Raw genomic sequence first — 14,765 nt, forward strand, 5'->3', positions numbered from 1 at the left:
TTTAACATCAAGTTAGGGAAGGGAAAAACCTGTTAGTCTGCTACTTCATCAGATGTGGATGAAGTCTACTGTTTTTAGTACGTGTGGATTGTAAACCTGGTCTGAGTTATAACCTTAGCTAGGTGGCATACACAGAATTCACTTTTCAGGAAGAAGGCAAACAACTAGACCAAAGGGGCAAGCTAGCACCTCAAAAAACTAGACCTTGGGTTAGCAAACTTCTCCTACAGTGAGCCAGACAGGAAATATCTTCGGCTTTGTGGGTCTGCTTGTCTCTGTCACAAGTACTCAGCTCTGCCAGTGTTGGGCGAAAGCAGTCACAGGCAATACATAAATGAATGAACCGGGCTGTGTTTCAATAAAACTTCCATTGACAGAATCAGGCAGGGGGGGCTGGATTTGGCCTGTGGGCTGCAGTTTGCTGGCTTGTGGGCGGGATCACCAACCTCCAGAGGAGCTAAGAGAGACTCAGGGTCCCGTGTCCCAGCCACTCAAAGACTATGGACACAGAAAACTTAAGCAAGCACAAGCTACTAGGCAGACCCTTGGGATATCAGGTGTTGATCTGTACAGAGTCACTCCGAACACGATGTGTGGTGTTGGCCCAGCGTTAAGGAGCAGCAACAGGGATTTACTGTGGGTGGTAAATGATTCCCCTAGATCATGCAAAGATGTCAGACAGCATGAGTGCACACACCGGAGTTTACAAATGCAAATCCTAAATCAGACCCCACAGACAATAAGTACCATTTTACCTTATAAGTCATAGAGCTGGGGGACTCTGGTCCCAAAATGCTAGGACATTCCAAAGCCCTGAGAAAAGCCCAAGAAAGGGGTGACCTCCAAACCCAGTCAGAAATCTGAACATGGCTGGTTATCTTGGTACCATCAGGAGCACGAGCAGAGGGTTCTGCTTGTCCCAGCATCATTCTCCTGTGGTACCCACCGCAACAGCTCTTATGACCCTGGGCTGGCCAACCTTCCCTCCCACCCCAGACCTGCTTGCTCCTGACCATGAAAGGGTGAGATGGGACTATGAAACTGACGCCCACCTTTCAGGGCCACAGTGGAAAGAGAACCCGACCTGCCAGAGTGTCCCATTAATGCCCCGATTCCCACATATCGGATGGAGACACACTCTACCTAAGAAAGCAATCTCATGCTTGCACAGGAGCTCCGGCAGTTTGGGGTTTTCAGAAGCATGGCCCCAGCCAGCCCACACCGCCTGTAAACATAGAGAGGCATGAATGAGGATCTTCCTTCGAGAATCCCCCTCCCATCACACACTGAAATCTCTTTGCGGCATCACATCAGCCCTGGATTTCAGAGTCTTGGAGGACCTGGAGTCTCTGTCCCTTCCGAACTGCAGGAGTGAGTTGCTCGAGAGCTCAGAGCATCAACCCTGCTGTGGGCAGACTGGGGCACCCCATCCGACTTACCTGCACGGGGATTCTCTTGGCAATGTCCACAACCAGCTCCACGTTGGCATAATTGTTGTTGTTGGGCCCTCCTGGGACAGGGACATACTGATCTGCCATCTTGATATACTCTGGAATTAGATGAGAAAAGGAAAGAAAAACTGAGAGGCTGGAGTTCACTGCATGACTACCTACAGCCATTAGAAGATTCTGTGGCTGCAAGGGACAGGTGTGGATGATCATTTGGGACTTGAACGTGACTTTCACTGTGGAAAAATATATAGGCATCAGGACAAGGCCTGGAAGGGAACAAAGAAAGGAAGGAAGCTATCAGAACGGTTGGGATGAGAGGTGGGTGTTCGATTAATCCCCATTTCCAGTTTATCTTAATTTGTTTTGTCATTAAACAATACAGTGTTTTTAATCATGGAGAAAAACAGGTAACATAAAATTTACCATGTAACTCATTTTTTGAGGGTACAGTTCAACAGCATTTAGCACATTTGCACTGTTGTGAACCAGATCTCCAGAAGTTTTGTCTTCTTGCAAATGTGAAACTCTACCCATGAAACAATAGCTCCCCTTTTCCCCTCCCGCAGCCCCTGGCCACCACCATCTTTCTGTCCCTATGAATTTCACGCCACTAGAGATTTCATCTATGCAGAATCCTAGAGTATTTGTCTTCTTGTGACTGGGTTCTTTTTTTTTTTTTTTTTTTTTCGTTTTTGCCAATTTTTGTTTATTTCTTTTAAGACCATCTCCTTACAATTTCCAGAGAGAAAATACAAAACAAGAAACAGACTTGATTTCATATACACAGTGTGCTGGACCTTAAAGCATTACGTGATGTGATGAGCACTGGGGGTTATACTGAACTGATGAATCATTGAACATTGTATCAAAAACCAATGCTGTACTATACCTTGGCTAACTGAATTTAAATTAAAAAAAAATAAAACATTACTGGTAACATTACTGAAGAACGTTACCTTACTCCAGTGTGACTGGGTTCTTGCACTTAGCATAGTGTCTTCCAGTTCCTTCCACGCTATACCATGTGATAGGATTTCCTTCCTTTTTAAGGCTGAATACAATACATGTTTTGATTTTAAAATATTCATGCCCTTTATGCCAGAAATTCCACTTCTAGGAATAAATACATCCTAAAGGGTGCCTAGGTGGCTCAGTCGGTTAATCATCCAACTCTTGGTTTTGGCTCAGGTCATGATCCCGGGGTCCTGGGATCGAGTCCCATGTCGGGCTCCCTGCTCTTCCCTCTCCCTCTGCCTACTTGTGCTCTCTGTCAAATAAGTAAATAAAATCGTTTAAAAAACTGGATTATGGGGGGCGCCTGGGTGGCATAGCGGTTAAGCGTCTGCCTTCGGCTCAGGGCGTGATCCCGGCGATCTGGGATCGAGCCCCACATCAGGCTCTTCTGCTATGAGCCTGCTTCTTCCTCTCCCACTCCCCCTGCTTTTATTCCCTCTCTCACTGGCTGTCTCTATCTCTGTCGAATAAATAAATAAAATCTTAAAAAAAAAAAAACAACTGGATTATGGGGGCGCCTGGGTGGCGCAGTCCTTAAGTGTTTGCCTTCGGCTCAGGGCATGATCCCAGGGTCCTGGGATCGAGCCCCACATCAGGTTCCTCCGCTGGGAGCCTGCTTCTTCCTCTCCCACTCCCCCTGCTTGTGTTCCCTCTCTCGCTGGCTGTCTCTATCAAATAAATAAATAAATAATCTTAAAAAAAAAAAACTGGATTATGTTAATAAATAAGCAAAACAAATAAATTAGTCCTAAAAAACCCTACTCATCAATGAAGCCAAAGAGTGACGTAAGAGGATGTCCACTGGGCAGTGTTTTGAAGTGTGAAATGCTAGACTCAAGGCAAAGGCAAGGCTTAGTCCCTCTGGACTATGGAATTCTCTGGAATCCTAGAAGGAACAGTGTAGAACTTTATGTGCAGATTCTGAAAGAGAACCAAGAGTGGCATTTCCTTCCAGGCTTCTGGCCTCCGATGTTTATGGAACACAAGAGTGTCGGCCACAGGGGAGGTCCTGGAGGTGACAAAGTGAGAAGTCAGACAAGCTCTCTCTCGTCTCTGAGTTTTGTTCTACTGTCAGAGAAGATAAACAAGAAAACAGACACAGTAACACCAGGCTGGGGTCAGCGCCAGGGCCTGCCGGGAAAGCCACACGGGAGGACATGACCGGAACGTTGGGGCAGGGAGGGCTGGAGGCCTGCTGTGCCAGGAGCTTCAGGGAAAAGCACTGTCAGCAGAAGATGCATCACGTTCCAAGGTTCTGGGACAGGAAAGAACTCAGCCGGCCCAGGAATCAATGAGGCCAGCATGGCTGGGACCAGGGTTGGAGGGCAGGGGCACTGGATGGGGCCAAGAGGCCAGCAGAGCCACATCACGTGGCACCTTAACTGTCCTGAGTGAGGACCTGGAATTTTAGTCTGAATGTGATGGGAGCCCCCAAAGGATAAGGCTGTGGATTCAGACAGCCTGGGGTTCCTATGCTGCCAGCACCACATGCTGGCTGTATGACCTTGGGTGAATGATTTCTGTCCCTGTGCCTCAACTGCCCCATCTATAAAATAGGCTGACAATCAAATCTGTCCTCTGAGTTAGAAGGAGATTGAATCTGTGCAGGGCAGAGCCCAGGGACAGCATGACAGTCTCTAAAGAATTTAAAGAGTTGGTGATGGGACCTGAGCTGTGTTTTTAAGAAATCACTCTGGCTACTGGGTGGATAAAGGTCTGTAAAGGGATATGAATGTTCAGGGGAAAAAACCAAATTGTCGAACAGTTATTTATAGAATGATCTATGCTAACAGACATAGAAAACAAATGAACAGAAGAATGAATGACTGAAGTACAATACAGACATCTGTGGGGAAACACACCTGGAGGAAGAGAGGCCCATCTGCTGTAACATGGACATTTCGCAAAGATGGGATTTCTACTTTGCATAGTCACCATTTGCATTTTTAATTAATAAAGAAGGAAAGGCAAGTAAATGCAGGCTCAGGAGAGGGTCCCTGGGACTCTGGGGTCCAAGGTGAACTTGCCTAGGTATAATGGAGGAGGTGAGGGTAAGCAAGGACGGGGTGGCAGGAGGGGAAGGAGTCAAGGCCCAGGTACCTGCATTGGCCTTCAGGTCCTCTGGGGTCACCATGACTACAAACCGGATGGCCCGCTCGTTGCGGAACATCTCATAGGCCCACCTGCGGATGGAGCGCATGCACTTCACGGCGGCGATGCCATTGTTGGCGATGAGCACCTGGACAGGGAAGATGAGGAAGGGGCCAGAGCTGCACACCTACCTGCACTGGGAGCTGCATGCTACCCTCGGGTCCAAGTCACGGCTGCAGAGCCGCCTGAGGTACCTCTTTGCATTTCTACAGCACACAGCCTGGCAGAGAGGTGCTCACAGTCTGCTGGCTGCATGAATAGATGATAATCAAATGGGGGAGTGGGTGGATGGACAGATGGGTGAGTGGATGGATGGATGGATGGGTGGGTGGGTGGATGGATGGATGGACGGATGGATGGACAGATAGATGGGTGGGTGGGTGGATGGATAGACAGGTGGGTGGGTGGATGGATGGATGGACGGATGGATGGATGAATGGATGGATGGACGGACGGACTGATGGACGGATGGATGGATGGACGGATGGATGGATGGATGGACGGATGGACAGACAGGTGGGTGGGTGGGTAGATGGATAGACAGGTGGGTGGGTGGGTGGATGGACAGATGGGTGAGTGGATGGATGGACGGATGGACAAATGGGTGGGTGAGTGGATGGATGGACAGTTGGGTGGATGGATGGACAGAAGGATGGATGAATGGACGGGGGGATGGACAGGACAGGATGGGATGAATGAATGATTTTGATTCCTTCGTGGGCACCATCACGATCACTTAACATTTCTGAATGCCTAGTATGTACCAAGTTACAGTACAATATATTTCATCAGCATTATTTCACTTCACTCTCACATCAGCCCTTGAAAGTGGCTGTATTCTTATCTTTATTTGGCTAAAGATATTAAAACTCAAGGGGTTAAGGCACTTGCCCAAGGTCACACAGCTAGTAAGTGGCAGCGATGTGACTCCTGAGCCCTGCACAGTTGGACCCGTGCTCTGAACTGCCCCCACCCCCATGGCTGCCTCTGCATTCTGGAGATTAAAGGCCCCGGATTTGGTGGAGGGGAAAGGCAGTAACGCTGGCTGTCCTCAGCAACCGAGAGCAACAGAAAAGGTCCCGGTTTCAACTCTTAATGTGCCATGAACTTCCTGTGTGGCATTAGGCAGACCCCTTCCCTCTCTGAGCTTCATCTCTACACAAAGAGCTCAGACTGGCCAACGTCCTGGCTTGGTCTATAAGAAATAAAACCAAGCTCTAGTGTTCCTGTTCAAAAAAAAAAAAAGGCATATGCTTCAAAGCTCTGACTTCTACAGCAAGAACATAATTTCAAGGCCCTTCCATTGCTCACTAATTTTCATGACAGCCCTGAAGGGCAAGTCTCATTAGAGATTAGGAATGTGATTGCCTCTATTTTACAAAAGGGGAAACTGAGCCCAGATGCCATATCCTGTGAGTGGCCACAGCAGATGGAGCCCAGAGCCCTGGGCTCAGATTCGGTATTCTCCCCTTTCAAAAACGCCTCCCGAAGAGCACGGATGGAACGGCAGGGTTTTGGTTTTCTTAACCTCATTACCAAAGCAAGGTTTGGTCAAGAAGGAAGGGCTGTGGGTGACCCCAGGACAGCCAGTTTCCCTGGGCCCCGTTTGTTCTAGCACATTCTAGGAGCCCCCGGGGGAGAAGGCCATTGCAGACTGGCTTGCTGCTCTAATCCCACAGCTGCAGCTTTCCCACAAGGAGTCTAGGAGAGAGGGCAAGCCACGGTCAACTCCAAAGTCACCAAGTACAGCGGCTCTGCGCTGAGGCCTTCAGCAGCCACCCCGCCTCTCGGCTCGCCAGGACTGAACGCCGGCCACCGGTCAGGCTGGCTGCAACAGTCCCCTGGTGAGTGCGGCAAAAGTGCAGCTTCTGGATCCCCACCCAGGAGACTCTAACTCCAAGGGTCTGGGGTTGGGCGGAGGAGTATTTTCAGCCAGCAACCAGGTGGTAGCCAGGCTCAGGAGCCAGGACGCTAGAGTAAGGACATGGGCTCTGAACTCTTGACGCCTGGAGTTCAAATCCCAGCTCTGCCACTGACCAGCTGTAAGACCGGGCAAACCACCTCCCTTCCCTGGGCCTCAGCTTCCTCTTCTGTGAAATCGTATTGACCGGCAGAATGGTGGGGATGATGAAATGAGATACGATACGGAAAGCACTTCACAGGATGCCTGGCTTCTGAGTAGGCGCTCAAAAAATCATAGCTGCTGTTGTTATTAGAATCATTACCACCACCACCCTCAAGTAAAATGGAAAAGAACAAGGTCTTCTCGTCAAATAGACCTGGGTTCAAATCCTGACTCCAGCACTAACTAGCTACACGACTTCAGACAGCCATGTCAAATCTCTGCATCTTGGCTCCTTCGAGAATCTGTCGGGAATAATCAGTCTGTGGCCCAGAGCCTTGACCCCATGGAATGGGAAACGACGTGAAAAGCCTTTATAAATGGCAAATGTTAGCTGTTTCCCTTTGTCACCGTTATTTTAACACATTGGCCTCCCCTCCTGGAAGGAGCTCTACACCTCAGAAGGGCAGAGCTGGGTTTGATACCCGCCCTCAATAACCTAGAAAGCAGACCCGTGCACAAAGGCACTCGGGGTCTCTGCAGACCTCAGGCTCCTCTTCTGTGAGAAGGAGGTCATACACCTGTTGCTTCCGGCTGTCGGGAGGGTGAAAGGTGATGCATTCAAGTGCTCACAGAAGGGTGGCCTGGCACTTTCTCTGCGGCGTGACCATGAGCCTGAAGCCGGTTCTCTAGCTTCCAGCTTGGAAGAGGGGCCCCACCCCACCCCGACTGCCGGGACCCCATCTGTACCTTCTCAATGACCCGGTCCCCCCCAAAGCGCGTGACAAACTCAGCTGGGGAGGCCACGGTAAAGTCTCTGTGCAGGTCCACCTTCTTCAGTTCTCGGCCCCTCTTCACCAGGTGGAGTCCCGACATGCTAGGTCTGCAGAGGGAACAGGACAGACCCTGATGAGCCAGGAAGCCTGGGCCACTCGGGGAGAGAGTCAGGAGCCCAGCACCTACAAAATCAACATCAACAGAGAAGCGGGAGCCCATCAAACCCCCCACTGCTTTGCAGTCCTCACCGGGGACCTTGAAGCATTTCACAAGGAGACTCAAGAGGCTGGTGCAGGAATGAAGCAGGAGCGATCAATCCCCTGACCTGCCCCAAGCTGTACATTGAGCTCTTTAATCTTAAATTAATTTTTACTAGCTAGGCTCCCAATTTAGAAACTCAGGTAATACAAAAAACTTATGGGGGAAGGGACGTTTATGATCGGGGAGAAAGTCCACACAGTCTAATACCTGAGACTTTTAAACAGTATGGATCTCTTTCATGCATTTTTCTGTATGCATATCTCAAAATTTTTGTAACTGAAAACCAAAAAATGTATAACAACCAGGGCGCCCAGGTGGCTCAGTTGTTATACATCTGACTCTTGATTTCAGCTCAAGTCATGATCTCAGGGTCATGAGATCAAGCCCCAGGTAGGGGGGTCCACACTCCGTGGGGAGTCTGCTTGAGATTCTTTTCTCTCCTTCTCCCTCTGCCCCTCCCCCGGCTCGCACGCTATAAATAAACAAACAAATAAATAAAAATCTTTTTAAAAAGTAACAACCAAATGGTGGTTCCTTGCCCCAACCCCTCCAGAACTGCACACCAGAGGAAATCACTTTTCTGGCATTTATGCATCTCCGTAGTTCTAAACAATGTCACCATCGTGTGTACTTTCTTGTGCCTCTTGAGTGACATCATTTGAGACACCATCTATGGCTCTTATGAGCACTCTTACTTGGCCATCCCAGCTGCTTCCCGTCCCCCAACCTCTCAATACAGGCATACTGCAACCTGGCAGATTCCGTATCTGGGATTTCATAAGTCCGGAATTATTCACAGATGAGGGCTGGGGTAGACCAGATTTTCCTTTCTTCTTGCTTTTTTCCCTGGAGACAGTGGTTTTTTTCATTTGTGTAGCTCTCCTTGAACCGGTTGCTAGCGCAGTCCACTCCTTCTCATATCCTCCCAGTACATGGCATAACTGATCAGCTCCATCGTTCTTCATTGGCAACATCCCTCCGGGAAGCCTCTCCTCTCTACACTCATCCTGACCAGCTCTTCTCCAGACCCCCGACACAACTGTCATTCTGAGACTTCCTTTTGCTGACACCCTAAGGATTCCTTTTACCTTTCCTGGAGGTTTGATCCCTAATTTGGGAGATCACATGGCTCCCTCTTTCTTGGCAGACTCCCTTGTTTTATTGGGACACGTCTTCCAGTAGTTCTGTCTGGTTAAAAAGATGGTACAATGGGAGGGCACATGACAATGGCACCCTCGACATGCCCGTCCTGCTTCTGGCTGCCCTGGGCTACCTCATCATGACCACCTTGGAGATTCCCTTTGATTCTACGTTGGATCTCTGTTTCCCGTCTCCCATGTGTTGCTCTTCCTTGGTTTATTCTCTTGTTTCAGTGGAAGACATCCTTCAGTAGCTTTCTAAGAAAAGGTGTTGGGGAGTGAGGGGTAGGGGTAGTAAATGATTCATAGTCTTGCAAGTTCTGAAGCTGTCTTTCTTCTGCTCTTACGTTTGACCCTATCATTTGGCTGTGTATGGAATTCTGTAACGGAAAACCTTCTCCTTCAGAGTTTTGGAGCCTTGCACCATTGTGTCGTGGCTTCCAAGGACGCTAGAACCAGAGTTGTTCTGGTTGATCCTTTGCGGGTGACCTGTTCTTTCACATCCAGAAGCTTATAGGATCTTGTCTCTGTCTTCCATTGTCTACAGGGATGTGCTCATGTACGTGTCTCCTACCACCCAGTGGGGCTGTGAATCTTTAGGCTCCTTCAGTGTGGAAACTCACATCCTGGGATTTGTCTTCAAATATTTCGTTCAAATTGTTTCCCTGCGTCCTTTTTCCTCTATTCTTTCCAGAAGCTTTTATTATTTGGATGTTGAAATTCTTAAACTGGCCTGCAAGTTTCTTTTTCCCTCTATTTCCTATCCCTTGTCTTTCACTTTCTGAGCGATTCCTTCTGCCTTCTCTCCTAACCTGCTGTTGTGTTTTTAATACGCAGAGCTTGTTACCTGCTTGCAAAGTTTCCTTTTTGTGCATCCTGTTCCTATCTGTGCAACACCCCCCTGGCTTGAATGAGGGTATTAATGGCAGCTTTTTCAAGTTCTCTTCTCTTGGCATGGTTTCTGTTTCTTCCGAGGCTCCTGTGTCCCTCTGTTTGATTGTTTGGGGCCTGCCTTCCCTATTAGCAACTGTACCCAAGCCTCAGTCACTTCCTCATGACCAAGAGCAAAAACTAAAGGGCCGACATAAGGTACTGAGGTGAGGCCAGTGGACCCTGAACTCGATGCTCAGGATCTGGGGGCGCTGCTGTGTACGGGGAACCCCAAGGACACTAGAGTCTTCTTCCTTCAATGGTCCAATTCCCAAATGGCCAGGAGCCGGGGGCAGGGGTGGTGAGGGAAGTGGTGGGACAGGTCTGGGGTGGGGGGTAGGGCAGGTTTCAGAATTCAGCACCTACACAGACCCTGATCCTTGTGTTTGGGATACAGACCTCATACACTTCCACTGTGCCCATCAGTCCCCAGTCCCAAGACTCTCTGTTTCTCCCTCTCCAGGGAATGAACCACATGCTTTCTGTTGGGGTGGAAGTGGGCAACCCCTGGCCACACAAAGCAGGTAAGAAGATCTGGGCATCTTTTACCCAATTCTTCTCATTTTGGTACCCCTCCCCCCCCCAACCAAACTGCAGAGGTACCTGATGCCGCCAGCCCCCGCGCCTTTCAGACTCCAGATCTAGTAGGTTCTCAGCTGTCCTGACTGCTGCCTTATGACTCAGCCCTCCTGGTTCTGCTAAGCCAGCTACCGTTCATCCATCTGCTTCTGGCCTCTAAAATGCTGTTGCTAATCTTCCCAACTGTTCTGCCAGGCTTGATAGGTTTCCGTCTCTCTTTTTAAAAAAACATCTCTTTGCTGTCATTTGGTGGGATGTTGACAGGACAAGGATCAGGCACGCACATTCAGTCCACTTTCTCTTTTTTCTTTTCAAGATTTATTTATTTGAGAGAGAGAGAGAGTGCGGGGGTGGGGAGGGGCAGCAGGAGAGAGAGTCTTTTTTTTTTTAAAGATTTTATTTATTTATTTGACAGAGATAGAGACAGCCAGCGAGAGAGGGAACACAAGCAGGGGGAGTGGGAGAGGAAGAAGCAGGCTCATAGCGGAGGAGCCTGATGTGGGGCTCGATCCCATAACGCCAGGATCACGCCCTGAGCCGAAGGCAGACGCTTAACCGCTGCGCCACCCAGGCGCCCCGGGGAGAGAGAGTCTTAAGCACATTCTGAGCTGAGCGCAGAGCCCAATGTGGGCTTGATCTCACAACCCTGACATCACGACCCCAGAAGAAACCATGAAGAGGAGCCAGAAGATGCCCCAGAAGATGCCCAACTGACTGAGCCACCCAGGCGCCCCTCAGTCCACTTTCTTAAGGTGACGATGAGGCATTAAGCTGAGAGTCATCTGTCAAGAATTAAGCTAACCGTTAACCACCCACAGGTACGTCCAGTGGTTATTGCGAGGGTAAGGATGAGTGGGTTCAGGGGATCAAAACTATGGTGAAGAGCTAACTGATAGTAAGGAACACCGCCAACATGCCACCATCTAGCATCTGAGCAAAAAACAGCAAAATTGGAAGCAAATAAATAGTCAGGAAAGAGAAATTCCATTTTATAGATGGGCAAACTGAGGCCCAGCCAGGCAAAGGGTCACGGAGCAAGTCAGCAGGCCTGGGGCTTTTCTACCACACCAGGAAATGTTGGCTGTGGGCTATGTACAAACTCTCCATGTCTAGTACAGTTCCCCATGGGAAAGCCTCCTACAAACCTGAAGTCTGCCCCCACTTCCCCGTGTGACAGCCAAAGGCTCTGTCTATCACAAAGGAAAAAGAAAAAAAAAAAAAAAAAAACGGAGTTCTGAGCCAGGGGAACAAAAAGAGAAATGAACAATGTGTTTCCATGTCACAAGAGGATACGTGTTTTCAATGAAGATTTTCTCCATTCAACTGAGCTTAACCAGAGGGCCTGAACGAATGAACAGACAGATGAACAAATGATTTCTGGCCCATGAGATAACCTCGCTGCCTGCCACACACTGTGAGCAGCTTTTCTTCTAAGACGTCCTAGGACTGAGTTGCTAAAAGAAGATCGGACTTAGAAAAGTACTTTGGAAGGTCAATATCATCTTGCAAATGTGAACAGTGCTTTTATCATAATTACATTCCATCAACGAGCAAGTAGCTCAGTTTGTTTTTAATGACTTTATTTCTTTACAAAAACAGGCAGATGCGGCCGGAAGGCCCTAACCTGCAGGCCCCTGATCTAGGGAAATGGATACCAAAATGTTAATGGCAGCTATCTCAGCGTGGTGGAAATTACGGGTGGTTTCTGTTATCTTCTGTGCATCTATATTTGTTAAGTTTCCTGCAATGATATGTTACTCTTTTAAAGATTTTATTTATTTGAGAGAGAGCAAGAGAAGTGGAAGGGCAGAAGGAGAGGGAGAAGCAGACTCCCCTCCTCCCCTCTGAGCAGGGAGCCCGGTGCAGGACTCGATCCCAGGACCCTGAGCCAAAGGCAGACGTTTAACCGACTGAGCCACCCAGGCGCCCCAATGATGTATTATTTTCAATAAGAAAAAAGCTATAAATTTTATAATAGGGATGCTGAAAGCCCTGGCCATTCTGGCATCCATTGGGCAAGGCGCTCAGCGTCCCCAACTGTAAGATGAGGACAGTAACACGTACCTCACTATGTTGGAACGGTTAAATAATATATAGAAAGTAAAAGATGGCTTCTGGCACCAGTAAACTCTATTTAATCATTTTAGTGCAGTGAGACCAAGAGGATCAGGGGCTGCTGATCTCCCAACCTCACCAGGAAATGCACCAGCCACTCCTCTGGCCCGGGTCTGGTCCCCATCCATCCACTCTCCCCCACTCTGTCTACAGCTTCCCCTGACTGGTTGGCTTGATCTTTTGGCTTCAGATGGTCTCAGACATCAAATTTCCATAAACACAAACATTAAAACTCTAGCAAACTGACCTAAAGCACGGCAAAGAAAAAGGTCAACCAGGAAGGAGAAAAACACTATTTTGTAGCCTGGAAAACCATTCTCAGCCGCCATTTTGATTTCAAAACTGGTGAGAGAGTGGGTCACAGTCCCATCAGAAAGCAGGTGGGTAAACACACAATGCTGTTGCAGTGGCCCTGTTTCAGACCCAGTCTCCAGGCCAGTGGCTATTTTTATTTGTTTTTGACAAAGCTGGAAGCCAGCAAACAAAGGGCTGACCTTTGGCCGGCATTTGTTTCAAAGTGAGCGGAGGCTGAACCATTCCAGGATGACTTTGGAAATGGCTTCAGGTGCAATCAACCACACACCAGAGTTATCAGCTAGCTGCTCAGGCACAAGACGAGGCAGAAACACCGGGAGGGAAGGAATCAACATTCTCGAGTGTCACTGTGAATCAGGCACAGGGGGCTTCACACTGAATCCCCCACAGCCCCGTGCATGGGAGGCCGCCATTCCCTGCTCGCAACGAGGAAACGGAGGGTCAGAGAGGCCCAACGACCTCAAGTCACACAGCTGGCAGGTGGCAACCCTGGACTTCCAAAAGACTCTGACCCCCTGCCCCAAGTCTAAGTTTGAGGCAGAAAGATAGTTGAGATAAATGGGAATATCTCTATTGTCTGGACTTTGAAAAACCAGCACCTACATTTGAGAGGCAATCTGTGGACTGCAGGGCCCTCAACTGGGGCCAATTTTGTTCCCCAGGGACATATGGCCCATGTTTGCAGACTTTTTGCTTCAGCAGCATATCTCAGTTCCCTCACAGGATGACAATACTGACAACATTAAGAGGGTCTGCCTCAGAGAGTGTGTGTCCAGGGTTCAGCACTGGGCTTTGTGTGCAGTAAAGAGCTTTAGCTGAGGTGCCCCTCAGCAGGGGAGCCATGATTAAGAGCCCCAGTGTGGAGTCGCTGGGCTGTGGTCCGGGCATTAACCAGCCCTTCCATTCCTACCTTACCCCTCCCTTCTCTTTTATACAACAGGGATGGCAGCTGCTGAGACTCAATGGACGTAAAGGCCCCAGTATTATCACCGAGCAAGTAAGGAAAGGACATTGCATAGCTTAGTCAAGGCTGCAAACTCTGAACTCATCTTTGGGCTCCCAAATGGATCCCTGGCAATTTCTCGGGCCACCTGCCCTCTCAGGGCCTTCCGGGACGGCCACCTTGGCTAGACCAGGAATTGTTAAGCTAAGGTCCAAAGCCCAAATTTTGGACCTCCCGCAAGCTAATCATGGCTTTTACATTTTTAAGTGGTTGAAAGAATCTTATTTTGTGACACGTGAAAATCCCGCGAATTTCAAACCTCCACAAATTAAGTGTGATTGGAATACGGTCAGACCCATTCAATGATGTAATCACTGTGGCTGCTGGGGCAGTAAGTGGCAGAGCTGAGTAGATGTGACAGAGACCACATGGTCTCAAAACCGGAAATATTTACTATTTGGCCCTGGACGAAAACATTTGCCAACTCTGAGTTAAGCAGTGCTTTTCAGCCGTGACTCCACGCTCCAGCGCAAGAGGAGCTTTTAAAAATGCTGATGCCCAGGCCCCGCCTGCATTAATTAATCAGCATCCCCAGGACAGGAGGGATTGCTGGAGGCGCAGGGAGCACACCCAGGTATCTGCATTGTTCAAAAGCCTGTCCCCCCTCCCCACCAAGGAATTCTAATGTGCAGCTGGCGGTGAGAACCACCCATAGATCACCAACCAACATTTCAACCTGGCAGCTGGCCTTGGTTCTGAGCAGAACTTCCAGGGCAGTGAAATCCTATGTGAACATAGGCTGCATTTACTATCATGCAGTGTTTTCACTGAGAAAATTTCAATTCCTGCAGGTTTATTCTTTCAGGTTAAAGTGGTTTGTGAAAAGTCGTCTTCGGGACTGAAGTGTACAATTAAACAGGACTCAAGATTTATATGTTAAACTTTTGCGTAAATAGCCTTACAGATCGGGGGGGAAATACATCCTCTGTGGACCACATGGTCCACTTTGGGTACACCAGAGGGCTTGA

General features: G+C 48.8%; 1 protein-coding gene across 4 annotated transcripts in view; it reads right to left on the reverse strand.

The window, feature by feature from the left end:
• Positions 1–14,765, reverse strand: part of ACACB (acetyl-CoA carboxylase beta) — a 122,625-nt gene that overhangs the window by 73,535 nt on the left and 34,325 nt on the right. For all 4 annotated transcript variants that reach the window (XM_045791488.2, XM_045791489.2, XM_087857265.1 and 1 more), the window contains 4 exons: positions 7,429–7,561; positions 4,566–4,704; positions 1,440–1,549; positions 1,144–1,225 (listed from right to left, as the gene is read on the reverse strand). In XM_045791488.2, the coding sequence (XP_045647444.2) occupies positions 1,144–1,225; positions 1,440–1,549; positions 4,566–4,704; positions 7,429–7,561 (464 nt within the window). The remainder of the gene's footprint in view (positions 1–1,143; positions 1,226–1,439; positions 1,550–4,565; positions 4,705–7,428; positions 7,562–14,765) is intronic.

The sequence above is a fragment of the Ursus americanus genome, chromosome 30, assembly GCF_024610735.1.
Source record: "Ursus americanus isolate L20-20 chromosome 30, mUrsAme1.1.p, whole genome shotgun sequence".
Taxonomy (NCBI): domain Eukaryota; kingdom Metazoa; phylum Chordata; class Mammalia; order Carnivora; family Ursidae; genus Ursus; species Ursus americanus.